The sequence below is a fragment of the Selaginella moellendorffii genome, unplaced genomic scaffold, assembly GCF_000143415.4.
Source record: "Selaginella moellendorffii unplaced genomic scaffold, v1.0 SELMOscaffold_32, whole genome shotgun sequence".
NCBI lineage: Eukaryota > Viridiplantae > Streptophyta > Lycopodiopsida > Selaginellales > Selaginellaceae > Selaginella > Selaginella moellendorffii.
The window spans coordinates 349,745-373,691 of NW_003314293.1; the positions used below are offsets into that span (position 1 = coordinate 349,745).

At 46.9% G+C, this 23,947-nt stretch overlaps 9 protein-coding genes across 11 annotated transcripts; 5 read left to right on the forward strand and 4 right to left on the reverse strand.

Moving 5' to 3' along the window:
• The first annotated feature begins 1,961 nt into the window (after window positions 1–1,961).
• LOC9649939 (GTPase Der) lies at window positions 1,962–4,354 on the forward strand. The gene is made up of 9 exons (XM_002976775.2): window positions 1,962–2,010; window positions 2,082–2,506; window positions 2,572–2,796; window positions 2,862–3,127; window positions 3,184–3,371; window positions 3,427–3,552; window positions 3,639–3,824; window positions 3,877–4,014; window positions 4,090–4,354. The coding sequence occupies exons 1-9, from the start codon at window positions 1,966–1,968 to the stop codon at window positions 4,315–4,317; spliced, it is 1,827 nt and encodes a 608-aa protein (XP_002976821.2). The 5' UTR covers window positions 1,962–1,965; the 3' UTR covers window positions 4,318–4,354.
• A 122-nt stretch (window positions 4,355–4,476) lies between these two features.
• LOC9649940 (F-box protein SKIP5) lies at window positions 4,477–5,697 on the reverse strand. Its single transcript, XM_002976896.2, has 5 exons — window positions 5,544–5,697; window positions 5,325–5,484; window positions 5,182–5,260; window positions 5,048–5,106; window positions 4,477–4,960 (listed from the first exon to the last, which is right to left on the reverse strand). Exons 1-5 carry the CDS (start codon window positions 5,662–5,664, stop codon window positions 4,564–4,566), a joined length of 816 nt encoding a protein of 271 aa, XP_002976942.1. The 5' UTR covers window positions 5,665–5,697; the 3' UTR covers window positions 4,477–4,563.
• Window positions 5,698–5,833: 136 nt separating this feature from the next.
• On the forward strand, window positions 5,834–6,588 carry LOC9638400. Its single transcript, XM_002976776.2, has 2 exons — window positions 5,834–6,035; window positions 6,111–6,588. Exon 2 carries the CDS (start codon window positions 6,165–6,167, stop codon window positions 6,480–6,482), a length of 318 nt encoding a protein of 105 aa, XP_002976822.2. The 5' UTR covers window positions 5,834–6,035; window positions 6,111–6,164; the 3' UTR covers window positions 6,483–6,588.
• Window positions 6,589–6,671: 83 nt separating this feature from the next.
• LOC9649941 (NPC intracellular cholesterol transporter 1) lies at window positions 6,672–12,559 on the forward strand. 2 transcript variants are annotated; one of them, XM_024681782.1, is made up of 36 exons: window positions 6,672–6,769; window positions 6,863–6,930; window positions 6,981–7,080; window positions 7,143–7,250; window positions 7,310–7,426; window positions 7,472–7,625; window positions 7,681–7,928; window positions 7,985–8,155; window positions 8,206–8,282; window positions 8,337–8,454; window positions 8,513–8,596; window positions 8,644–8,736; window positions 8,782–8,883; window positions 8,933–9,001; window positions 9,076–9,171; window positions 9,220–9,327; window positions 9,376–9,489; window positions 9,537–9,623; window positions 9,669–9,797; window positions 9,852–10,050; window positions 10,101–10,244; window positions 10,295–10,353; window positions 10,401–10,484; window positions 10,537–10,605; window positions 10,653–10,729; window positions 10,783–11,002; window positions 11,056–11,121; window positions 11,186–11,330; window positions 11,381–11,511; window positions 11,565–11,658; window positions 11,717–11,753; window positions 11,817–11,874; window positions 11,937–12,115; window positions 12,170–12,236; window positions 12,291–12,359; window positions 12,431–12,559. In XM_024681782.1, exons 1-36 carry the CDS (start codon window positions 6,716–6,718, stop codon window positions 12,476–12,478), a joined length of 3,843 nt encoding a protein of 1,280 aa, XP_024537550.1. In that variant the 5' UTR covers window positions 6,672–6,715; the 3' UTR covers window positions 12,479–12,559. The 2 variants fall into 2 exon arrangements, with proteins under 2 accessions (XP_024537550.1, XP_024537549.1); XM_024681781.1 differs by having other exon boundaries at window positions 7,310–7,625.
• A 25-nt stretch (window positions 12,560–12,584) lies between these two features.
• Window positions 12,585–14,837, forward strand: LOC112348726. Its single transcript, XM_024681785.1, has 3 exons — window positions 12,585–13,148; window positions 13,253–14,586; window positions 14,666–14,837. Exons 1-2 carry the CDS (start codon window positions 12,621–12,623, stop codon window positions 14,510–14,512), a joined length of 1,788 nt encoding a protein of 595 aa, XP_024537553.1. The 5' UTR covers window positions 12,585–12,620; the 3' UTR covers window positions 14,513–14,586; window positions 14,666–14,837.
• An 83-nt stretch (window positions 14,838–14,920) lies between these two features.
• Window positions 14,921–17,592, reverse strand: LOC9649942 (probable plastid-lipid-associated protein 14, chloroplastic). The gene is made up of 14 exons (XM_024681783.1): window positions 17,356–17,592; window positions 17,249–17,292; window positions 17,112–17,190; window positions 16,953–17,060; window positions 16,714–16,893; window positions 16,571–16,657; window positions 16,410–16,522; window positions 16,273–16,360; window positions 16,139–16,219; window positions 16,008–16,084; window positions 15,803–15,938; window positions 15,683–15,745; window positions 15,556–15,633; window positions 14,921–15,496 (listed from the first exon to the last, which is right to left on the reverse strand). Exons 1-14 carry the CDS (start codon window positions 17,575–17,577, stop codon window positions 14,945–14,947), a joined length of 1,908 nt encoding a protein of 635 aa, XP_024537551.1. The 5' UTR covers window positions 17,578–17,592; the 3' UTR covers window positions 14,921–14,944.
• Window positions 17,593–17,816: 224 nt separating this feature from the next.
• LOC9638401 lies at window positions 17,817–19,815 on the forward strand. Of its 2 annotated transcripts, none has more exons than XM_024681886.1 (7): window positions 17,817–17,903; window positions 17,965–18,089; window positions 18,394–18,559; window positions 18,626–18,878; window positions 18,941–19,199; window positions 19,265–19,428; window positions 19,507–19,815. In XM_024681886.1, exons 1-7 carry the CDS (start codon window positions 17,836–17,838, stop codon window positions 19,714–19,716), a joined length of 1,245 nt encoding a protein of 414 aa, XP_024537654.1. In that variant the 5' UTR covers window positions 17,817–17,835; the 3' UTR covers window positions 19,717–19,815. The 2 variants fall into 2 exon arrangements, with proteins under 2 accessions (XP_024537654.1, XP_024537655.1); XM_024681887.1 differs by having other exon boundaries at window positions 17,841–17,903; window positions 17,961–18,089.
• LOC9649943 (cytochrome P450 704B1) lies at window positions 19,736–21,761 on the reverse strand. The gene is made up of 6 exons (XM_024681885.1): window positions 21,279–21,761; window positions 21,012–21,227; window positions 20,652–20,945; window positions 20,268–20,600; window positions 20,006–20,206; window positions 19,736–19,945 (listed from the first exon to the last, which is right to left on the reverse strand). Exons 1-6 carry the CDS (start codon window positions 21,618–21,620, stop codon window positions 19,769–19,771), a joined length of 1,563 nt encoding a protein of 520 aa, XP_024537653.1. The 5' UTR covers window positions 21,621–21,761; the 3' UTR covers window positions 19,736–19,768.
• A 73-nt stretch (window positions 21,762–21,834) lies between these two features.
• Window positions 21,835–23,339, reverse strand: LOC9638402 (pentatricopeptide repeat-containing protein At4g20770). The gene is made up of 2 exons (XM_024681888.1): window positions 22,110–23,339; window positions 21,835–22,060 (listed from the first exon to the last, which is right to left on the reverse strand). The coding sequence occupies exon 1, from the start codon at window positions 23,306–23,308 to the stop codon at window positions 22,142–22,144; it is 1,167 nt and encodes a 388-aa protein (XP_024537656.1). The 5' UTR covers window positions 23,309–23,339; the 3' UTR covers window positions 21,835–22,060; window positions 22,110–22,141.
• Between the last annotated feature and the right edge of the window lie 608 nt (window positions 23,340–23,947).

A 23,947-nucleotide genomic window follows, 5' to 3' on the forward strand; every position in this document is an offset into this window, starting at 1 on the left:
TGGGATTAATTTTGATGATCATTTATGGTTGGTGGTGCCTTCAATATTTATTTTATGCTTTCTCTATGCTTATCATGACTCTCCTATTCAAGGCAGGCATATAGGACATTAGCGTATGACTAAAAAACTACATAAGTCTTTCTATTGGCCAAAAAAATAACATTATATTATCTAGTATGTGTTGTGTTTAATGCCAAATTTATAATACTCCCCCTTATGTTGTAAAAGGATGGTTAGAGTCAATTGTAATTTCCTGTCTATAGTTGACTATTTGCAATGAGTATGTCATTATTGCCTTTGACTATTTGACTCATTGGGTGGAAATTAGTGCTCTTACTAATATGTTAGCAATTGTTGTTGAGTACTTCCTTCTCAATCAAGCAGTGTTCAAACATTCCTATTTAAAGTAAATTCTTTCGAATAATGATTTTGCATTTATGGCTGAAGCATTTTATGTTTTAATGTATCAATTGGGGATATGCTATACTTTCATGAGTATTTATCATCCATAGATAGATGACTTGATAAAATGACTTGTTCGAATCTTGAAAAGGATGATTATAAAGTACGTGAAGTTTCAGCATTTAAATTAGGATGGTTATTTGCCATATTTTTAGTATACGTATGTCATAAGGAAGAGAGTTTTATTAGTGTTGCACTATATAAACTCCTATATGGTCATAATCCAATACTACTAATAAAGTTGAATTTATTTTCATGATTACCATGAGTTGTAAATACTAAGTTCTGGGATCACTATTTAATAAATATTCTTCTACTTGTTTGAGTAGAGTCTATTGAACACTTAGGCTACATATAAATACAAAAACAAAGGCTCTACAACTCCTATCATGATCTACTTATGAAGTATAAAATGAATGACTTGGTGTTAGTTTGTTTTTTCCATCTTTGGGTATGTGGTTTGTTTAAGGGGCTTCTTGCTAAATTATAAATATGTAATTAAATGCTTTATCCAAAGAGATCATAAATAACTAACACCATTTACAGATTCACTAATGCCTCTTCTTGATGTTCCTCTAAATCCCATTCTTTCAGCTAAAAAACTTTAATTACCTTTCATCCTTCCAAAAGGAGGGGATGATATGAAGTCCAATTGTATAGTTATGATGCCATATATTAATATTAATAAGGTTGGATTTTGAAATTGATTTCAATCTGGACCACTCAATCTTATATATAATGTAAGGGTTTTGGGCTAATTAATATGCACATTTCTCTATTCCATTTCCATTCACATATTTAATATTAAGTTAAATTATTTAAGTCTTATATAAGAGAGATATCATATCTTTAATATCAAAAACTAAAGATATACAAAGTAAATATCTATATCATGTATATATCTATATTACATTAGTTTTTAGTATTTTCTAATGTTTAAATAAGAAAATATTAAATTTTATTTTTTTGAAATAATTTATTTACAATTATATTTAAATTTTTGAATATACTGTACTACATTTGTTAGATATGTATTTGTATTGTTTTAAAAATACTTTATTTATTTAATTAGAAGTGTCCAAGTTCCCAATCTGGGGTAAAACTTGCTTTGTGACTATGTTAGAGCTTTGGCAGCATAAGTTAATGCAACCATTAGAGTTCCTAGAGAGCAACAATCGGTTCTTAACTTTGTGTAGTACATGTGCCAGCGGCCAAAGTCTGGGCAATCACAGTCCAGAGCGTCACATTGTACACATTCCCAGTGGCACTGAAGATGATGAAACTGCTCAAAGGCGCATGAGATCTCCACGAGGGATAGATAGATCTGCATTGATAGAGCCTCAGAGTCAAGTCTTGTTGCTTCTTGCCACCTGACCTGACTTGTTTGTGAAGAGGACCAGCCGTCTTTCTGGGATGCCGTGGAAGGAGATTGTGTCTGGGTCGCATTGAAAATATAATTTAAAATAACGACGGTTTAGGGTTTAGTGGGGTTTAGGGTTTGGAATGAGGAGAGCGATCAAACGGCGGTTAGAATGGATGGCGCACCGGGTGAGTCCTTCTTCCTCGTTCTTCCTTCAAGCGCTAAATCTTCCCACTTGGCTCTGCTAAGGCCCTTCTAGACAACCGTGTCAAGCTCCAAACCCAAGCCATTCACGGCGTTTACATCCGTCCAAGACCATCCCCAGCAGCTGGAAAGGTCGTTCTTCACGGCCAGCTTGGCCGCATTTCCTCGCTCCAGGGCAGTCCCGGCACTTAATCCTAAGTTCAAGAGTGTGGATGTTTCGAGCGGGAAGGAAGAATCCATGCCCGAGAAAAGAGAAGAGAGCGACGAAGATGGAGCGCCCTCCTTAACTTCTGGAGGACAGGATGAAGAAAAACTGGTCGACGATGAAGTTCCTCTGGCAAAGTCTGAGGAGGAAGAGATTCTCGAGGAAGGGATCTCGTTTGAGAAGATCGAGGAAGAGGCAAAGCGTGCTGTGGAGCCTATGCCGAGTGTGATCATCCTTGGAAGGCCAAATGTTGGTAAATCTTCGCTATACAACAGGTGAGATGCTTCATTTTTCTCTTGGTTTTGGATCCGTCGGAGGTTCTCAAAATTTTCCTTGGCAGGCTTGTACACAGAAAAGAAGCCATCGTGTATGATACTCCGGACAGCCATGTAACACGCGACATTCGCGAAGGCTCCGCAAAGCTCTCGGACTTGCGTTTCAAAGTTTTCGACTCGGCCGGGCTGGAAACCTCCGAAGAAGGCGAGACTGTTCTTGCGAGGACAACGGGATTAACAGCAACGTTTCTTCGAACTTGCCATGCCGCTCTCTTTCTGATCGATGGGAGGTGAAACTTTCCCTTTTCTTGTCCTCGCAGCAAAGCTTTAATATTTTTTCTGTTGTTTCTTTCAGGGCCGGTGTGAGCCCTCTGGACAAAGAGGCTGTCATGTGGTTTCGCAAACTCAACTTGAATCTCCCGGTTGTTTTGGTGGTGAACAAAGCTGAGAAAATCACAGGCGATCACCAGATAATGGCAAACATCGCGGAAAGCTATAGCCTCGGGCTTGGCGATCCTGTCCCGGTTTCAGCAGAAACTGGAGAAGGTTTGGCTGATTTGTTCCAACGTCTCCAGCCGATTTTGGATGCCGCAAAAGAAAAGCTCGTCGACGAAGAAGAAGGTGAGACGTTTCTTCTTCTCCTTGTTTTTCTAACTTGTGTTTATCGTTTTTGACAGAGGAAGAGAAGAGCTTAGGAGGCCAAAAGCCTCTGCGTCTTGCCATCGCTGGTCGAACAAACGTTGGGAAATCCACAGTGATAAACTCACTACTACGAAAAGAGCGAGTTCTCACGGGACCAGAGCCGGGGCTTACGAGAGACGCCATCACGATTGACTTTGAGTTTAACAAGAAGCCAGTGCGTCTGGTAAGCTAGCATCTTTCGTTTGTATAGAAATCCGTAACGTTCTTCTCTTCTCCAGGTTGATACTGCTGGATGGATTCAACGCTCCCAGCTGGAAGAAGGTCCCATGGCTCTCAGTGCTATGCTCGCTCGAAGAAGCTTAATGACTGCTCATGTGGTGGCAATAGTACTCGACGCGCAAGAGGTTTTTCCTTTGTTTCTTTTCTCTCTGTGTGTGTGTGTGTGTCTTTTTTTTTTACCTTCTCACTGTTCTGTAACTTTGGATTGTAGATCGCACAGTCAAAGATGACACTTCGAAACTCCGAGGCAGCACTGGCACGATGGGTGACCGACGAAGGCCGCGCACTTATCATCGTCGTGAACAAGATGGACGTTCTCAAAGGTCAAAAGAATGCCGACCTGAGGAAGAAACTCATGGAGGCAGTTCCCAAAGAAATCCAGCTTACGCTTCCTCAGGTACTGGAGTGCTTCCTTAGGCTGCCATCTTTTTATGATGAGCATTCAACAGGTGCTTGGAGTTCCTATCATCTTTGTCTCAGCTCTCAAGGGGCGTGGAAGATCGACGATCATGAAGCTCGCGTTCGAGGCTTATGACAAGTGGTGTACGAGGGTGTCGACTCCGAGACTGAATCGTTGGCTTCACAAGGTTGGTTTTTCTTTTTTCTTTCCTTTTGTATGGCTTTGTTGGTGCGATCATGATTTGTTTCATCGCGATGTGTAGGTGCTTGCTCGACATCCCAAGAGAAAAGACGAGAAGAGAGCAAAGCCGAGGTACATAACGCAGGTGAAGGCCCGACCTCCAACCTTTGTATTGTTCGTGGCGGGATTTTACAGCCTCGAAGATCACGAGCTTCGATTCATTTCCAACGCCATTCGCGAGGACTTTAACATGGGAGGAATCCCAGTTCGCGTTATCCAGCGAACCAAGAAAGAGCTAGAGGGTGTTTAACTGTGTATTATTCAAATAAAGTAGAAATTTAACTTAAGGGAGCTTTCTCACCCACCTTTAAATTAGAACTTTTAAATTAAAAGATTTTAATTTAGTTTAAATTTTTTATGCTATTCGAACTTTAACTAATGATAAGTTACCTTTAGTTTAAGAGGTCAATGATCATGAGATCCCCTACTTAGTGATTCGATTATAGTTAAAAACTCTACATTTGTTAGAGAAATTACGCACAAGATTACAAGTAGATCACGAGGCATGCACAAACGCTGTTGCTGCCACTCCTATGGAGCTCGCGCTCTTGCTTTGTTGAGCCACTGTGAACCAGAAAATCACGGCGGCCCGCGAGTATAACACGCGCACCTGTTGCAAGACGAGGCTCCCCACCGTTTTCACAGCGCAAGTCCCTCCCACTATCCGCGTCTCGATCACGGACAAGCCATCGCTCTTGCCTGGGAGATGATGCGCTGCTAGGCCACCCGCAGTTGTGACGATCGGACACGAGAGGTACTCGAGAGGATGCTCCTCACACTCGAGGGCGCAGCGATCCACCGTCAGGCTGCCACGCCTGTGTAGCAAGCAGCTCCCCAGCTCGGCTTTGATGGTCAGGTTGGCGATCTTGCCGTTTGCCGAGAAAACCAACGCGCTGCAAAGTGAGTGCTCGAGTTCGTTAGAAACAGGAAATCGAAGTTCTCGCTCGCAAAGGAGAAGAAGGAAATAAAAAAAAAACGACCTTTCGGAACCACTGGGGGAGATTAGCACCGTTTCCTCTGGAGAAGAGCCTCCACCCATCTAAGAATCCAAATGCCAACAACAAAACGGGGTGCTCATACGTTGGAGAAAGAAGAAACTTGCAAAAATACCGACCAAGCACAGCGGCTTGTCAATGGCAACGTTTGCAACTGCGTGGACTTCTCCAGGCCCGATAAATATCGTGTCTCCGGGCCTGATGAGAAAGAGAGAAGAATCCATTAGAATCGCGAAAAGGATGAACTAGAAAACTCCCAGACCTGGCCGCATTGACGGCGTCTTGCAAAGTTGCAAACTCGCCCGACTGAATAAAAGAATTGTAACTAGAGTTAGCAGTGGCCGATTGAACCCTCAGCCACATCCGGGAGTCGGCGATCAATTTGTGCCACCGGGAGCACACGCTCGCGGCATTGAAGCGATCTACACGAGCAGGAGCTTGGCATTGACGAAATCCCGGCGTGGGAAGACAAAATCTTCACCTGGAAATGGCGCCAGGAATCCCAGAACTCGCACCAGGCAGCCGTCGTCAAGGAGATTGATCGATGGCCGCCGCGATTCCTGCCCTCGCCCTCGCCTAGCGCTCCTCGAGCAGGGCAGCATCGCCAAAATCACCAAACCCTAAAGGATGTGACTCGTCGCCCGGAATCGATCCCCCTCCACCCGGTAAAATATTTGAAATAAAAAGTCTCGCGCGTACAAGACACGTGGCGGAACGCTAGTGGTGCTCAAGCGATCGCTCGCCGGCCATGCGGCTTGCCGCGTGCGTTACAAGGGTTAACCACGGGCAATGATCCACGCACAGTGATAGCTTTGTTAGCAGAAGAGTCGCGCGCTAGGGTTTTGTGTGACGATGATCGCGACGGCGCTGGGGTCGTGAGGAGGATCGCGGCGTGGCTGGAGCGCAGATCTGCCCAGCTCCATGCGAAATTCGATCCATCGTCACTCCCTCGGATTTCTTCGGCGGCCGGAAGGTAATGGCTCCGATCCTTGGCTGGATTGTGGATTGGATCATCGATAACAGGGGGATTTCGGTGATTATCGCACAGATCTGCGAGGAGCGGTGATCAGAGAGAGGAATCTGTGAGGGATTTCCATCAGCTATGAACCGGGAGCTTGCGAACGATCGTGGTATGCACTACTACCACGACGATTCTTACAGGAATTCCTCGGCGTCTCACTCGGCGCCCTCGTACTCGAGCGGCTACAACAATCCGGAGGCTGGGTACCAGATCAAGGAGCACAAGAAGAGCTCCAGCAGCCGATCGTGGGATTTCCGCAACGATCCGGAGATGAAGAGGAAGAAGAGGGTCGCGTCTTACAAGGTTTTCACGGTGGAAGGCAAGGTGAAATCGTCGGTGAGGAATAGCTTCCGGTGGATCAAGAACAAGTACTTGGAGATGCGCTATGGATGGTTCTAAGGAAAGAAAAAAGATGGTTTTGCTGTGGAATTCTAAGGCAAAGGTCAAAAGTGTGATCTCTGGAATATCAAAGAATATTAAATTCTAACATCGTTAACGGAATAAACTTTTTAAGTTGCTGTATATTTCGTTTGAGTGGAAGGCATATTCTGGGTAGAGGTTTTGTATTTGGATTCGTTTGGCATATTCGTTGCTTATTTATACTCGCTTTGCGCACGCGAGGGAGGAGGGTTATGGCGATTGGATGGCGCTCCGCCGTCGCGCTCGCGCTGCTACTGGCGCTGGAGGTAGGGATTTCGATTGAGCTCGATCGATGCTCGCTTCTTAGGGTAGAATGGGGGGTTTTGTGTGGCTAGAGCTGATTTTCGTGCTGTGTCCAGGGTTTGGGGCAATTTCCAGCGGCTTTGGCAGAGATTGAGAGTGTAAATGATCGTCTAGAGACGAGATTGTAAGTCGGATTTGGATTGTAGAGCAGCAAAAGTTGATCTTTCTTCGCAGGACTAAGCATGCGAAAAATCACTGCGCAATGTATGATGTTTGTGGACAACGAGAGGATGGAAAGGCGTTGAACTGTCCGATTTCGGTGCCTGCGGTCACGGTAAGTTTGTGTTCTCGTTTTTGTTTCTTGATAAGTTTGATGGGATTGGTTGTTCTTTGCAGCCGAGTTCTTCGTTCTCTCACAAAGTCCAGAGCCTTTGCCCGACTATTACTGGAGATGTCTGTTGTACTGAGCAGCAGTTTGATATTCTCCGGAGCCAAGTTCAGCAGGTACGATGCACAAACTTTGGAGTTGCTTTGCTGCTACTCTTAAGTCGCGACTTTGGCAGGCTGTTCCTTTTTTGACTGGATGCCCTGCGTGCTTGAGGAACTTTCTTAATCTTTTTTGTGAGCTCTCTTGCTCTCCCGACCAGAGCCTGTTTATTAACGTGACTTCTACGGTCCAGGTTCGTTTCGTTTCTATTTGTCTTTTGCCAACGAACAGTTTGCAGCAAAACTCTACGACGTCTACTGTAGACGGCATTGAGTTTTTCCTTTCCGAGGAGTTTGGAGTAAATCTCTTTAACTCCTGCAAAGATGTTCAATTTGGAGCTCTTAATACTCGAGCAATGGACTTTGTGGGTGGCGGAGCGAAAACATACAAAGGTATATTTTTTTTTCTCTCTTTGCATTTTTGGCTTGAGAACGGCTCTCTGTGTAGAGTGGCTTGCATTTATTGGCCGGCAGGCTGATTTATATGAACCTGGATCACCTTATTACATCAAGTTCCACACGTCAGCTAACGAGTCCTCGCCAATGTCACTCCTCAACACGAAAATGTTTCCATGCTGGGATGCGTCACTCTCTTGTTCGTGTGGCGACTGCCCGGGGGCCAAGGAATGTACAGAATCCTCTTTACCACCATCTCCTCAGAAGAACGCTTGTAGTGTCGAAATTGGCGGGACAAAGGTTCGCATCTTATCAGAAATTGTGCCCATCAGTATCAAGCGTTTTTCTCTTTCCAGATTCTATGTATAGACCTGGGGCTTGGAATCTTATACCTTCTGTTATTAGTGGGAATTGTGGCTTGGCTATGGGTTACTACTCGTCGTTACGAAGAACCTTCTGACGGAGAGATTAGAGAGGAACTTTTGCAATCAGAAGAGACGAATGGGGTGGAAATTACCCCGGTTGAGGTGGTGCATTAATTCATGTTCTTCATCACCTCATGTTTTGTGTGTTGCAGGGACTGGAAAAGGACGAAACATCCACACCTGAATCTCATGAACCTGTTCTGGAAAAGTTTTTGTCGAGATGGTTCAGGTGCGAGCCTCGTGCTTTAATTTGTTTGTTGTCATAACCTTTTACGCTCGCCAGGTCGCAGGGAACGTGGATCGCTAGACACCCTGGTGTGGTTCTGCTTCTGTCGATACTCGTGACCATAATTCTGTGCATTGGGCTTGTCAAAATGAATGTTGAAACGAACCCTGAAAACGTAAGCATTTCAGTCATTTTTTTGGGTTTTTTTTTTCAAACTCACATATTTCGTGCAGCTCTGGGTTAGTCCCGGGAGCGCAGCAGCGACAGAGAAAAAGTTTTTTGATACGGAGCTTACTCCTTTCTATAGAATTGAACAGGTAAACGTGAGCATCGCCTCATGCCTAATCATGCTTTGCGTTTTTAGCTGATCTTGGCAACCCTTCCGGATGAAAACGGAGTGTCTCCTCCTATTTTGACAGATGACAACCTTAAGCTTATGTTTGAAATCCAAAATAAGGTAAAAAATTATTAGATTTGTGCTCGCAGTAATTCATAAAAGCAGGTTGACGATTTGAGAGGAAACCTTTCTGGAAGAATGGTTTCTCTCCAAGATATTTGCATGAAACCTTTCGGAACAGTTTGTGCTACGCAAAGTGTTCTGCAGGTACGCAACTGTCTTCCCTGACTCTTAATAATTTGTGTTGCTGCTGCAGTATTATAAGATGGACCGCCAAAAATTTGACGACGATGAGGGAGCGAGCCATGCGGCATTTTGCTTTGATGTAAACTTCTCCAAAAACTCGAGATGCTTCTGTTTCTCTAATATGCTTTTTTACTTGATTAATTTTTCTTTCAGCATTACTCGTCCTCGGAAAATTGTCTCAGTGCATACCAGTCGCCTGTGGATCCTAGTACAGCCGTTGGTGGTTTCGAAGGCACAAATTATACTCAGGTATAAAAATAACTTCGAGAGTGTTAATGATTTTCTCTGAATACGTAGGCTACTGCGTTTGTTGTAACATATCCCGTCAACAATGCTGTGAGCAGCACCGAAGGTGCAAATGATGCTGCTATTGCCTGGGAGAAGGCTTTTGTGCGTTTGGCAAAGGTAAGGAACTTACCTCGATATATGTGTTCTATTCCATGAAATTCGCAGAAAGAGCTTCAGCAATTGGCAAGTTCACACAACTTGACTCTCGCATTTTCGTCTGAGAGCTCTGTACAGTCCGAGCTAGAGAGAGAAAGTTATGCGGATGTTGTAACGATTCTTGTAAGTGTTTCAATGATGGATTCATTTTCTTGAACAATGGCTTGCAGGTGAGCTATCTGGTTATGTTCTTGTATATATCCTTCACTTTGGGAGATTCATTACCAGAAGTTGCTCCGTTTTATGTCACGTCCAAGGTTGGTTTCGCGAAACTTTGACTCCAAATTAACATTGAGTTGCAGGTGTTTCTTGGTTTAGGAGGGGTTATCATTGTTGCATTCTCAGTTCTAGGATCTGTTGGTTTTTTCAGTGCTGTTGGTGTTAAATCCACGCTTATCATTGCTGAAGTCATTCCATTTCTTGTCCTTGCGGTAAGCTATTGTTACTTGGTCCGTTAGATTAGAATTGATCAAATGCTGCTTCAGGTGGGAGTCGACAACATGTGTATTCTAGTGCATGCGCTTAAACGCCAGGAACCTGAACTTCCTCTCGACCTTCGAGTTGGATATGCTCTTGCCGAAGTAGGTCCATCTATCACACTCGCAAGCCTTGCAGAGTTCTTAGCTTTCGCTATTGGATCGTTCACGCCCATGCCTGCCTGCCGTGTGTTTTCTATGTTCGCGGGTAAATGTTGCAAGTTTCCTGACTTGTACTTACACTCTCTTTGAATGCAGCTTTTGCGATACTCTTAGATTTTCTACTTCAGATTACGGCTTTTGTTTCTCTTCTTACTTACGACTTTACGAGAACTGAAGCGAACCGCGTAGATTGTTTGCCTTGTATCAAAGCCCGAGAGCGTGACTACAATGCAGGATACCGTATGTAGTTCCCATCTGTGCTCTGCTTTTGACATAATTTCATTTTCCAGCGAACCGTGAAGGACTCAGAGGGGAAGGAGGAGCTGGTCTAGTTTCTGTTTATATGCAGGTAACGTTTCCGCTTTTTTAAAAACTACTGCAGCGTGTTTGTTTCAGAAAGTGCACGCACCGTTCCTTCTCAAGCCTGCTGTGAAGGCCGTTGTCCTGGCAGCTTTTTCTGCTCTACTTCTAGTGAGCATCGTAAGTAGATGATGACGAGATTTTTCTTGTTGCTCACGTCTTGGTTATGAAGGCACTTGCTGTAAGGCTTCCGGCTGGTCTGAACCAACAAATTGTCCTTCCTCGGGATTCTTACTTACAGGTAGTGCGATATGCTGTATGAAATGAATCTATGAACGTTTCTTGCAGGGTTATTTCAACAACGTGACAAGTCATTTAAGAATAGGACCTCCTCTGTATTTTGTGGTTCAAGACTATAACTACAGGTTCGCAGTTTTTGTCGTCTAGTTTCATCTAATAACTAGCTTTGACTATGCAGCGCACAAAGTAATCAGACCAACAAATTGTGCTCTATCAGTCACTGCCATCCAGACTCACTGCTTAACGAGGTCTCGAGGGCCGCCCTTACGCCTCAGACAAGCTTCATAGCTAGACCGGCGGCTTCATGGCTAGATGATTTTCTCGTTTGGCTGTCTCCGGATGCATTTGGATGCTGTCGTACTTTCCCTGACGGCAGTTACTGCCCTCCTGATGACCAGGTATCGTGCTTTCTAGTTTATTTCTATGGTTTGAGAGCTGTTGACTCCGCCAGCCCCCTTGTTGTCCTGAATGGGAGGACTACTGCGGTTTGAGTGAGACTTGCAAGGACTGCACTACGGTACGTTTTATCTTGCTTTGAAATTTATATTGCGTGCTCAAATGACATATCTTTATTTTTGTAGTGCTTCCTCCAGTCTGATTTGATCGACGGGCGTCCTACCACTGAGCAGTTTAGAAAGAAACTACCATGGTTCTTGGATGCGTTGCCGTCTGCCGATTGTTCGAAAGGAGGTCGAGGCGCATACTCCAACAGCCTCAACTTGAGTGGTGAGTAAGATCATCTCTAGTTTTGTTCTTATATCTCGTCCTTTGAACAGGTTACAAGAATGGAACTATTAGAGCATTTGAGTTCCGCACCTATCATACAGCTCTCAACAAACAAACTGACTATATTGATGCGTTGAGAGCTGTGAAGGACTTCACCGCTCGCGTGTCAAAGTCACTAAACGTGAGTACTTACAACTTTAAGTTTTCTTTTTTCTTATGAATGTTCGTGTGCAGATATCAGTTTTCCCATATTCAGTTTTCTATATTTTCTTCGAGCAGTACTTAGACATATGGAAGAACACACTGATCAGCCTCGTGCTCGCAGTTGGTTCGTAGTTTCTGTGGCTTGCTTGGTATAATCTAACTGTAGCAATTGTGAATTTCAGCTGCCGTATTCCTCGTCTGTCTAGTTGTGACCACCAGGTTCGTGATCAATCACTTTTCGCAAGGTCTAAAACGTTTTTCTGGAATTTTTTTCTTCTGCAGCCTAGCTACGGCAGGAATCATCCTTCTCGTCATTTTAATGATAGTCATCAACTTACTCGTAAGAACTCGAAGTGAAAAACTCTCGGTTGTTTCATAACGCGATGAACTTGTGAGTCACAGGGGCTCATGTCAATCTGGACCATTCAGCTGAACGCTGTCTCGGTCGTCAATCTCATCATGTCCGTGGGGATTGCCGTGGAGTTCTGCGTTCACATCACGCACGCATTCTCGGTTAGCACAGGCGATCGATCAATGCGAGCAACAAAAGCTCTGACAACAATGGGAGCCTCCGTGTTCAGGTCTGGTAAAACATTGTCACTGCTTTGTTTGATCTTTTTTCTTGGTTACTGCAGTGGGATCACCTTAACCAAACTCGTCGGAGTCGTGGTTCTCGTCTTTGCTCGCTCGGAGATCTTTGTGGTAACGATTTAAACCTTGCTTTTGGTTGATTTGTTCTAAGCTTGGAGTTCTCAGATCTACTACTTTCGAATGTATTTCGGATTGGTGGTTTTGGGATTTCTCCACGGCCTCGTCTTTCTTCCAGTGAGTCGAGATTATTTCTTCTTCTTCTTCTTTGTTCTTGGTTCTCACGCAAGAACTTTTTTTCTCTCCAGGTTCTCTTAAGCATTTGCGGTCCACAATCAGTAAGCGCTATGGATTGATCAAAGCAAAGAAAACGAGCTTTTGTACATTTGATAGAATTCACTAAGTTAGAATAAACGAGTGAAAAAGTCCGTTAGCGAGCTGTGGTATAAAAGCTTCTAGGGTTTCGCGGGTAGGGCAGGGAGCGAAGGAGGAGCGACGATGTGCGCGCTCGAGAATCCGGGGGCGGCGCTGTGCGATCACGTCCAGCGCCATGGCCTCCAGGGCCATCTCTTCTCCGACATCACGGTTTGCTTCCAGAGCAAGGATTACAAGCTCCACCGGATCATCCTCTCGCAGAGCCTCTACTTCAAATCGCTGCTGTCCGGGCCCTGGAAGGAATCCGGTAAGCCGCGCGTGGAGCTCAAGATTGACGATCACAATGTGACGGTGGAGGGATTGGAGATCGCGTTTGCGTACTTGTATGGAGTGGCGCCGGCGTTTAGCAACGAGAATGCGGTGGGCGTTCTTGCGGCTGGATGCTTCCTGTGCATCGAGAATTTGTGCGAGCAGTGCGTCCAGTTCATGGTGAGTGATATCAGAGTGGAGACCTTCCTGGCTTATCAGCAGCTGTCGGAGCGGCATTGCTATGGACACCATGCCGAAGGAATTCGCGATGCCTGCTGGAGCTACCTTTGTTTCCATGCTGCTCGAGAGCTCTCCCACGTACTATCCAAGCTTTCTCTTCCGGTAAGTCGTGTTTCTTCCTTCCTTTTGTATGTCTTTCCCGCTAGAGCATGTTTTGAAAAGTTTTTGTGGTTTGTGAAAAGTTCTGATGGATTTTTTTTAATCAGCTGCTTTGCCGGCTACTAAAGTCTGACGAGCTCTGGGTGACGAACGAGTCGGAGAGATACAAGCTTGCGAAGCAGGCTTTGGTAGACTGGAAGCTTTCGCGGAGAACTTCCAATGTGGAGGGTGGATCGTCAAAGAGGCAGCGGGTTGCAAAGTCGAACTCCGCAAGGAAGGCCGCCAAGACAGCCTCGGGCAAGAGCAAGGACAAAGGCAGCAAGCCAAGCTCCAAGGACAAAACCAAGAAGAAAGGCGAGGCCTCGAGCGAGCAGAAAGCCGCCTCGTCGCAGCAAAAGGAGGATTTGAGCTCGACCCCGCTAAAAATGTTGAGAAGGCTCTGGGACGAAGACGCGGCCGAGGAAGCAGCAGAGGTTTCATCAAAGGACGGGTTTGAGATGGTGATGGACTTGTTCTGCGGTGGGGGCATCACCTTTGCTTACATGGACGCCAACGAGGGGCTCCAGGCGAGAAAAGAGCTCGAGGACGCCAACATGCCGACGGACGTCGTCAACGACGCGATATGGCAGAACGTTTTGCTCAAGACCCGGGTGCTCGGAGGCACACCTTGCGAAGAGGAAGAAGAAGACTCCGACTCCTCCGAGTCGGGCGTGTCCGGCAGCTCCTCCGAGTCGAGCGAGTCGGACTGGAGCAGCCCGGACGAGGACGAGGCCGGCAACGCGAGCAGCGGCGGTGAGGACTCCGGCTTGGACAGGGCAGCAGCGAGCAGTGCCGCGACGCTGGTGCCTTTCTCAACCGTGGACGAGTGTTCGTTCGATGGCAAGAGGAGGAAGAGCACGGGGGGATTCAGCTGGTCCGCGAAGCTCCACAGCGGGATGCAGATGAGCGACTTCCCGCCGTTTCGATTCGGGACGGAGTTTACGTTCACGGACAAGGCGTGGTACTGCTCAAACATCGAGAAGGACGTGTTCTTCGGGGGCTCGAGGTGGAAGGTGACGATGTCGTGCACCGGGGACGAGACCTGGTGGGTTGCGTTGCACTGCCGGCCATGCACGTATCCCTTCCAGCCGCATATGTACGTGGACCAGCGAAAGGTGGTGCGCTTCGCCGCCAAGCTTTTCATGCGGACGTCGAGCGGGCTGCAGTGCGTGACGGGGACGGGGCAGAGGAAGTGCAAGTCCCACGTCGGGGTCACCTTGAGCGCCAAGGACATTCCGAAAGACAAGCTCTTCCGGGTGGTGGCGGCGGTCCAGCTTATGGAGGACGAGAGCAAGGCGAAGACGCAGGCCAAAGACGAGGAAGCTTGACAGGCTGCTGCGCTTCGAGATCCTCCTCCTCGTCTGGATCCCGGCCAGCTTCCAGCGGAGCAAATAATTTTGAGGTAGACATCCAGCCCTTCTCTTTTCGTTTTTTCGTTTCCAGTCGCTGCTTGTTCATACCGTGGTACATGGTTGTTTTAGTGAGAGGTGATGAAGAACACAACGCGGCTAGCTGCAGAGATTTTTATTTTGGCGAAGCATTCAAACGGTAAAGCTTCACGAAAACGTAGGGAAAAATTATTTAGCCTCGACTTTCTTCATGTTTTAACACCTATAGCTGTTAGTTTGTAATTGCATAGAAACGTTCCACTCACAGAAGAAGCGAGCTGGCGAGTACTCGCGATTCCGGAGCGACGAGTTTGCTACGCGGACAAAACGAGAAAGAGTACACAGGTAGAGCACGGAACAAGGTTTGGTTCTCTATTTCATGGGGGACCTGATGAACAGCAACGCAGCACCAGTGATACCACGCAGGACCAACAGCCGCGAGTCGACGTAAGTCGCACAGGCGAGCTTGGACACTGCAAAGATCTCTTTTGGGAGCTGGAGCCGGACCTCCTGCACGATCCGGCGGGCCCAGTCTGCGTCCGGCAGGGCCTCCTCCAGCTCCATGCCGATGTCGAACTCGTCCACGTCCAGCCGGATGATGGGGAGTGACTTTGGCGCGTCCTTTGGGAGGAAGTGGCCCAGTCCTTTGCGCTTTCTGGTTGCCGAGCTCTCCACTTCTCGCAGCCTCTCCAGCGCCGGGCTCTGGTCGATGACTTCGGTGTCCGTTTGGTAGAGGCGCTCGCCTTGCCGGAGCTGGATGTTTGTGGCGTTGATTTGGATCCGGCCGCTGTTTCCAGACTTGTCGTGAGGCCAGTTTGTGTCGCTCGGGAGCACTGTGAAGGTCACGTCCACTGTTGAGGCGAGAGTTTGGCTTGTCACGGAGATGGTTTGCATTACGTCTTTGATGAGAACTGGCGGAGAAGCCTGTTGGAGAATGAGACGAAAGTTACTTATTGGTTGGAATGAGAATGAGAATTTCTTACCTGTCGCGTTGTAAGTCCAATTTGCCTGCTTGTGTGATAGATGAGCCTCCATTTTCCTGGTAGCGTTTTCATCCAATCCTGTAGATCAATATCAATATCAACTTTGACTGGAGCTCTGATCTTTTACCTCGCGTCTTGTCGTGAAATTTACTCGTTCTAGAAGATCAATGAGTTGTGCTAGCCTGTTTCGCTGGTAGCAGAGAAACGATTGTTTTAGAAGATATAAAGATATAAATTGTGAGTGTACCTGATGAGTCATGTAAATGTATTCTTCTACAATTCTGATCGCAGCGGAGCCTAGACTCCAGCGTATCATATCAATGGAGGAATTCACTGGCCACCTTGGTCCACACAGAAACGGATGCCTTAATGCATCTGTGCAACTGTCGTAAACACGAAACAATTATAAGCCTATCTTCGTCGTTCAAAAGAGATGGTCGAGACAAAGGTACCTGATTCGGTTTCCAGGATCAATGGCAAGCATGGCTGCTAACAAATTCCAGCCAGCGCCACCATCTCTATCGAGAATCTACAAAAAGAAAAGAAAAAGTTTTTAACCAGAGATAAATTATCCGGCTCAAACCTGTAAGCCTGTGCTTCCAGAAGGCGATTTGGAAAGTAAATGGGGGAGGAGGAACTCACGGAGGCCTACAGGATCATGGCCCTGTATTAAACAACGCGGGGTAAGAGCGTTTCTCACCGTAGAAACGAGAGAACCTTTCTAAGAAAGGTTTTGAAGTGAGAAAAAATTAAAGGATCCATGAGTTCCCGAAGGACCATTCGTGCCATCACATAGCCTACGCATCTGTACTTTTTCACGTTAACCTTCAGGTTTCTAAAGAAAAAGCCTTTACCTTATGTCATAAGCGATGATTTGCTTGCGACGATTCTTGAGCTGACTCCCAGATGGCACAGTAACTTGATCATCAACTTCGGAAAATTCTACTGCATTTGCTAAAATTCCAACCTGTGCATTCCAACTCTTGGTTAAATTCCCATCACGAAAGCTACTTGCCTTGACGTGCCTATCGGCCGCACTAATGTGAATATTGTTCAATCGTAATTCAGTGTGAGCAAGACCTTGGCTATGTAAGTAGTTTACCTACAAACAGCCGATTAGAAGCAACGAAAAAAAAAACCATGAAATCAGAAGCTTACCCCGATTAAAATGTCGCGCATTATCATTCGAACAAGTCGAAGTTGTCGAGTCACCTCCGGGCCACCAGTTGTATGATCTCCCACTCTTCGAGCAGCTTCCTCGCCGAGTGCAAGCCTTTGCTCGAGATTTGGCAGCCAGTCCACACAAAGTAGCCATTGGTGTAAAGAGCATCCATAGTACTGCAAAGAAAACTTTCTTCGTCAAGAACAACGGAGTGAGAAATTATCGAAGAACTTACACCATGGACAAGCGTTAGAGAATCTTGGTCGGACGACGGAATAAAGCCATGCACTCGTGTCGCATAAGAATGAAATATATCTTGCTTACAAATCAGTTTGGAGACTATCTGAAAGGCTGTCAAAGATTTTTTTCTCGAGCGACAAAGAAAAGTACTGACCTCTAAAGCTCGTTTTCCTCTACGCTGAGCTCGAGCACCGGTTAATTGCCTGAGAACCACTCGCATGCCTTTCAAGTCACTGCCAAAGAGATCTTAAGCTTCAATTGCCAGAAAATAAAATCACGAAGTGAATCAACCTGCTGGGACTTTGCACCACTCCTTCAAACAAGAGCTCATCGCTCTAAGAAAACCAAACCAAAGTTCTTTAAGTCAGAAAGAAGACTACCATTAAAACAATACTCACTCTCCCTGACAAGCCGATGCTAACGTGAGGACAGAGCGAAAAATCCGAGAGCTTGAACTCCTTGTAGCTCGCCGGACTCGCTTCAGCCGCATTCTTGGAGGAGCAAATGATAGATTTCGATCGACGTCCAATTGACGCGCACCCAGCTGATCCCAGCGATGACATCGGCGTCAAAGGCCTTGGATCACGCAGCCAGAGATCAGCGCGGCTAGAGATCGCCATGCCGCGATCGATCCAGCTGACCTAAAACAAAACAGAGAAGCTAACGTGTGTATATGCACATTTGATATTTCAAAGCACCCAATGCGACATAGCCACGTGGAAGCTTACACAGCACGCGCCAGCGTAGGCCAGCCACGGTATGCCACGGTTCTGCCACCTGGGATTACATGCCACCCTAAGGCCACGTGGATATCTGACACGCGTCAGAGGATCTCTGCTAAACACGTGGCAGCATTATTTTAGGGTTCTAGTACAAGAATGGCCATGGTAGCGCGCATTTGGTCTTCATCTCTATTTCCAAAGGCGCTGTCCAAGAAATCGGCGAGGTAACTGCATTGGAGAGAAGAAGAGGATCAAGATTTGGAGGTGTGACTCTCTTTTAGGCAGATCTTGCTCGCAAATGGCGTCGTCCCAGCAAGAGCATTGCTCCACCAAGCAGTCGTCGCTACTCCCTGGCTGCGCGGATTCCAATGGCACCTCGCTCTTTGCAAAAATGTTCGCTACAACAGCTGGTAAGTGCGTGATTGTCTCGATCGAATGTTTTTTCTTCTTGGATTTTCTTCTTCAAGCAAGGAGATAATTTTCTTTCTTCTCTTTGCTTTTTCGGTAGCAGCTTGTTCTTTCTTCTTTTCTTTCTTCTCGTCTCAAGTATTTTTGTTTTGTTCTCCTGAGGAGCGTGATTGTCTCGAGCGAAGTTTTCTTCTTCTTCGATCTTCTTGTCGAACAACGATTCCTCTTGCTTTTTCATGGCAGCTTGTTCTTTTCTTCTTTACTTTCGTGGTGCTCGTCTCATGTTTCTTGTTTTGTTTTCCTCAGGAGCTGGAAACTATCGGAGTCTTCCGGCACAAACTAGTACAGGCGATTTAACCGTCTCGTCCCTCGGACTAGGAACATACCTCGGTCCAGAGACCGATGTCGCCGATGAAGAGTACAAAAACGCTGTTTTGCGTGCTCTGGCGCTCGGGATCAATGTGCTTGACTCGTAAGTTTGATCGCAACATTTTCATTTCGATCTTCTCCTGATCGATGCTTTGCCTGTTCTGTGTAGAGCGATAAACTACAGGAACATGAGGAGCGAGAGAGCCATAGGACTCGCTCTTGCTGAGGCCGTGTCCCGGGGAGTGGTAAAGAGAAACCAAGTCGTGGTTTGTACCAAGGGTGGCTTCTTAAGCTTTGATACAATCCGTCCTCCAAATCCTCGGGGCTGGATCGAAGAAAATTATGTCCGGCCTGGTATTTTTGCGTGGGAGGACTTCGTGGCTGGCTGTCACTGCATGAAACCAGAATACATCAAGAATCAGGTTGGAAGTTTTATGTATCTAGAACTTGACTCCCCTTTTTGTTTTCTTCTTTTGTTTTGTAGCTAGACAAGAGTCGAGCCAATCTGGGCTTAGAAACCATTGACGTTTACTACATCCACAATCCAGAAACTCAGCTCGGGGAGGTGTCCCGTGAAGAGTTTTACAAGCGGATCAAGGCTGCGTTTACGGTGCTGGAAGAAGCTTGTAACGAAGGCAAGGTTGGGATCTATGGGATCGCAACATGGAATGGATTTCGAGTTCCACCCGAGTCGAAGGGCCACCTTTCACTGGAAGAACTAGTTCGCGCTGCGTATGAAGCTGGTCAGTCGTTTCACTTGTTTGTAATGGTTTTTGTTCTGATCAAAGGTTTTTTGCTTGTTTTCCAGGAGGAGAAAGACACCACTTTAAGATCCTTCAGCTCCCATACAACATGGCGCTTCAGGAAGCAGCGAATAGCCAAACGCAGCTCGTGCAAGGGATCAAAATGACATTGTTGCAAGCCGCGAAAGAGCTTGGTATCTCAGTCGCGACTTCAGCATCGCTGATGCAGGCAAGTTCTCATGGAAAAGCTTGCACTTTTTCTTCTCTTTTTTCTTGCTTCGGTTCTTATAATGGCTCGTTTCGTTAGGCAAAGCTTTGTAACTCTATCCCGGCCGAGGTCCTCAAAGAATTCTCCCAAGGTGACAAGACGCTCACTGGCGCTCAGTGTGCCTTACAGTTCGTGCGAACCACGCCAAACGTTCTTGTAGCACTCGCGGGCATGCGCAGAGTAGAGCACGTCGAAGAGAACGCCAAGCTCATCGAGCTTTCGGCGGAGCCCAGCACACTTCACAATTGAAAACACCATGTCTTCGGTATGTCTTGAACCGGAATTATATTTCTATCGCAAGCTATAGCGTGGAGACATTAACTTTGATACCATTCACCATTGCTAACACCATGAGCAGCCTGTAGTGGACAACGTGATCCTTCACTAGCTCAAAGTTAAAGAACCTCATGAGCATCGCGGCAGTGATCTTGGCCTGCAAGTAAGCGGCATCCTTTCCCAAGCAAATTCTCGGCCCGGCCTGGTAGAGTTTTCAAGTTTTAGTCGTGATGAACTAGAGATAAAGAGAGATCTCTCATACCTGGAATGCGGTGTAGACGAATGGTGATTGAGGCTGGTATTCGGAGTTTTTAATCCACCTCTCCGGCTTAAACTCTAGAGCGTCAGGTCCCCACAGAAACTCCATTCTTCCCATGGAGTATTGCACGTAAGCCACAGAATCCCCACGTTTAACTTTAGTCCCGTCCGGAAGAACATCATCGTTGGCTGCATACTTTCCATCCTGGAGAAAGCTCAAGTTAGTCAGCTCTTTACTGGTGTAAAGAAAGCTTGGTGGGACTTACTCGTGGTACCGGCGGGTATAAACGAAGAGTCTCGCTGATGCACGCGTGCAAGTAGTGAAGCGTGCGAAGATTCTCAGTGGAGAGGAGCTGTGCGAAGGCACTGAAAGTGAGTGTGTTGCTCTCACTCCCAAAGGTCCGGTCTAACTCGAGGCGAATCTCTTTGGCCACTCGAGGATTGTTGCAAATGCAGTAGATAAACCAGGACAAAGTGATGGCCGTCGTGTCTCGTCCAGCAATTATGAAGTTGAGGATGGCGTCACGAAGCTCTCTGTCATGATACGCATCGCTTGCTCCAGTGGAAGTCATGAATCGGGACAAGAGGTCCTGCCTTTCCTGGAAGACAAACCTGTAAGAAAAAGTCTTATTTGGGAGGAAAAAACTTACGTATTCCTTGCCAGATTTCTCGCAGGCTTCAATCTCTTGTCGTCGGTTTTCGATCACCTGGAACGTGAATGAGTCCAGTACCTGGATCTGGTTCTTTAGCTCCCGCTCAGAGCCCAGGTTGAGAGCTCGTAGGATTTTCCACACTGGCCCGATTAAGCGACGCACGATCAGCTCGTTAACTCGGTCGAAAGAAGCTGCGAAGGGAACTGCTGGTAAGGAAGGTGACAGAGTGTTTAGTTCCACTCCAAACGCAACCTCGCAGATAGAATCTAATGTCATTCGCATGGATATGTCCTGCCAAAGGAAAAAAAAAATTAAAAAAAGCTTGAGATTGAAATACTATTTCTCTCATAACCATACCTGGAAGTCGAAAGAGGTTTTCTTGCTTGCAATATTTTCCAACACTTCCATCATTCTCACAGCAGCCTTCCTGAAAACTTGGCCACTGTACTCGTTCACCTTCTTGGACGAAAATTCGTAGCTTGCAAGTTTGCGGTGCCGTTTCCACATCTCCCCGTCCGAATTGAAGATTCCATCTCCCATAAAGTCGTAGTTCCTGGCGTGCGAGACACGTCCCTACTCACCATACCGCAAGTAAGAACTTGAATCAGTAAAAACGAATCATACCTTGGGATAGTTAGCAAAATTTGTCTTGAGAATGTGCTCGACATTGGCAGGGTCGACCGTGAGAATGTTGTAGAAGGTCCCCCAGTCCACTGCAATCGTCCTACACTCGCTGCTGAAATAGCTAAGGAACCAGTCGTGAAGCACTGGGAAGTTCTTCACGACTTGGAAGTAAGAACCGACCAGAGGCCATCTCTTTGGTCCCTTGTGATCTCTTTTCTCCGCAGAAAGAAGCACCGCGAGGAAGACCGCAGCAGCAATTCCTGTGATGAAAACCAGAGGATTTGGATAGGAAAGACCTTCGAAAACGCCGCTGATGTTACGAACTTCGTCGGTGGAGTTCATGGCCGTGAGGGAGTTGAGGACGGAAGTGAAATGGATGGATCCCTCCCTCTTAAAGAGTGGTGGTAGGCAAGCCAGCAATACTGGGCTTAATCGCACTGATGGAGTTTTGTCGAGTGCGCGACAAAGTCCACGGCCTACAAAATCACAGTGTGAAGCGCGATGCAGCAAGTGATATAGAACAATACCTTGGAAGAAACCGCGATCTTACCGAAACTAAAGCCATGAAACTTCGTTTCATTGAAAACAAGACAGACTCCGCGTCAGCTTTAGAAAAACAGGACTTATCGACGAGAAAAATATATAAAACATTACACGATGGAAAAACAAGAGAAACTGTGAGGAAGTGGCACCATAAAAAAGTTACCTGATGATTAGCCACTGCACCGTTGTTGAAACTTATGAGATCATGATTCATCACGGAAAGTGTAGAGAACATATGCCTGGAAAAACATGAGAAGCTGTGAGAAATTGGCACCATAAAGATTTTACCTGGAGGTGATTAGCCATTACACGTTGTGAAACTATTCATCAGCCAGCCAGTCATCAGATGACGAGGTAGGAGTGGACGACCAGAGGCGACAGGCGGCCAAGTTGTGAGGATCCAAACGAAGAATCAGTCGAGCAACTCTTCCTCCTCTTCCTACGTCTCCATGAATCTTACACGACCCCAGTAATGCCATCCAGGCAGCAGCATCCGGCTCAAACGGCATATAGCTCAGCACTTCCTCTGAGTCCTCGAGCTGCCCGAGCCGTCCCAGAAGATCAACGATACATCTGTAATGCTCCAAGCCGGGACGCAGTCCATAATCGTCCTGGAGCGAGTGGAAAAACTCCAAGGCATCGGTCACCAATCCCGCGTGACTACTCGCGAACAAAACGCTCAGAAACGTAACTCGGTCGGATAGAACACCCTCCTGTTCCGTCTCCCTGTAAACTCCGCAAGTTCTCATCCTGTGGCCGTTCTCGGCAAAGCTTCCCATCATGGCGTTCCAGGTGATGAAGTTTCTCTTCTTCATCCCCTGGAAAAACTCGAGAGCCGAGTCCAAGCTTCCGCATTCCCCATACATGTTGACGAGCGCCGTCCCCACGACGAGGTCCGACTCGTAGCCGTGCTCGAGAATGCCCGAGTGAAGAAGCTTGCCTTGTTTCAATGCTAGCGAGTTTGAGCACGCGTCCAGAGCCGCAACGAACGAGGCCTTGTCGGGCTTCATGCCACTGTGACTTAACTTGCAAAAGAGCTCCAGTGCCTCGGTGTTGAATCCATTGAGAGCGTAGGCCGAGATCATGGCGTTCCAGAGGATCACGTCCCCTTCTTCGTCTTCCCGCGACAGCTTCTCAAAAACTTGATTTGCCTCGTCCCAGCAACCAAGAGTTCCATAGAGCTTGACGAGAGCTGTTCCCATGATGATATCCACCGGAAGTTTGGAGTTGATAACTTCTGCGTGGATGATCCGGCCAGTTGCAAGCTCCTCGAGCTCCGCGCACGAATCCAAGACGGTGACAAAGGTGACGCGATTCGGCTCCACTTCTTCCACTCCCATTCTTCGAAAAAGCTCGATCGCCCTCTTGGCCTCGCCGTTCTGAGAGTAGACTGTGATGACCGCTGTCCACGAGGCAACGTCGTGCTCGAGAAGGGGGACTCCCCTCGAAAACTCTCCGCGCGTCCTCGACTCGTCCACACTTTCCATACATGTTGACGATCGATGTGAAAACCATGGAGTCGAGCCTGGAGCTTAGAGCTGAATCCTCGATGGAAGAGTGAATCCCCTTGGCCAGAAAGAACTCTCCAAGGTTTGTGCAAGCGTCGATGACAGTGAGAAACGAGATCTCGTCAATCTCGACTCCCTCGAGATCCATGATAGTGAAGAGATGAACAGCGTCTTTGCAATGCCCGTTCTGGGCATATGCCGCCATGAGAGAATTCCAGGAGACCACATCCCTCTCGAGCGTGTCATCGAACATCCTCTTGGCCTCCTGGACGAATCCATTCTGCCCGTAGGCATTGATCATCACATTGCAAGGGATGGCGCTGAGCTCCGGGATGGAATCGAAGAGCATCTTTGCCTGGCGCATAAACCCTAGCTGGGCAAATCCCCCGACTACCGCCGTCCACGCCACCGCGTTGTGGCACGGCATCCTGGCCAGCAAATCCCTTGCCTCAGCGAATTTCACTAATGTCAATTGCATCCTATATCACTAGTTTCTTCCTCCATCTACCTATCCTTATTTTACTTTGGCAAGTTCTTGGATGCTGGAAAGGTTTCAGTAAAGCTACTGCTAGAAGGCACTTACCCCACCTTATAATACATATCTATGCATTCTTCGCC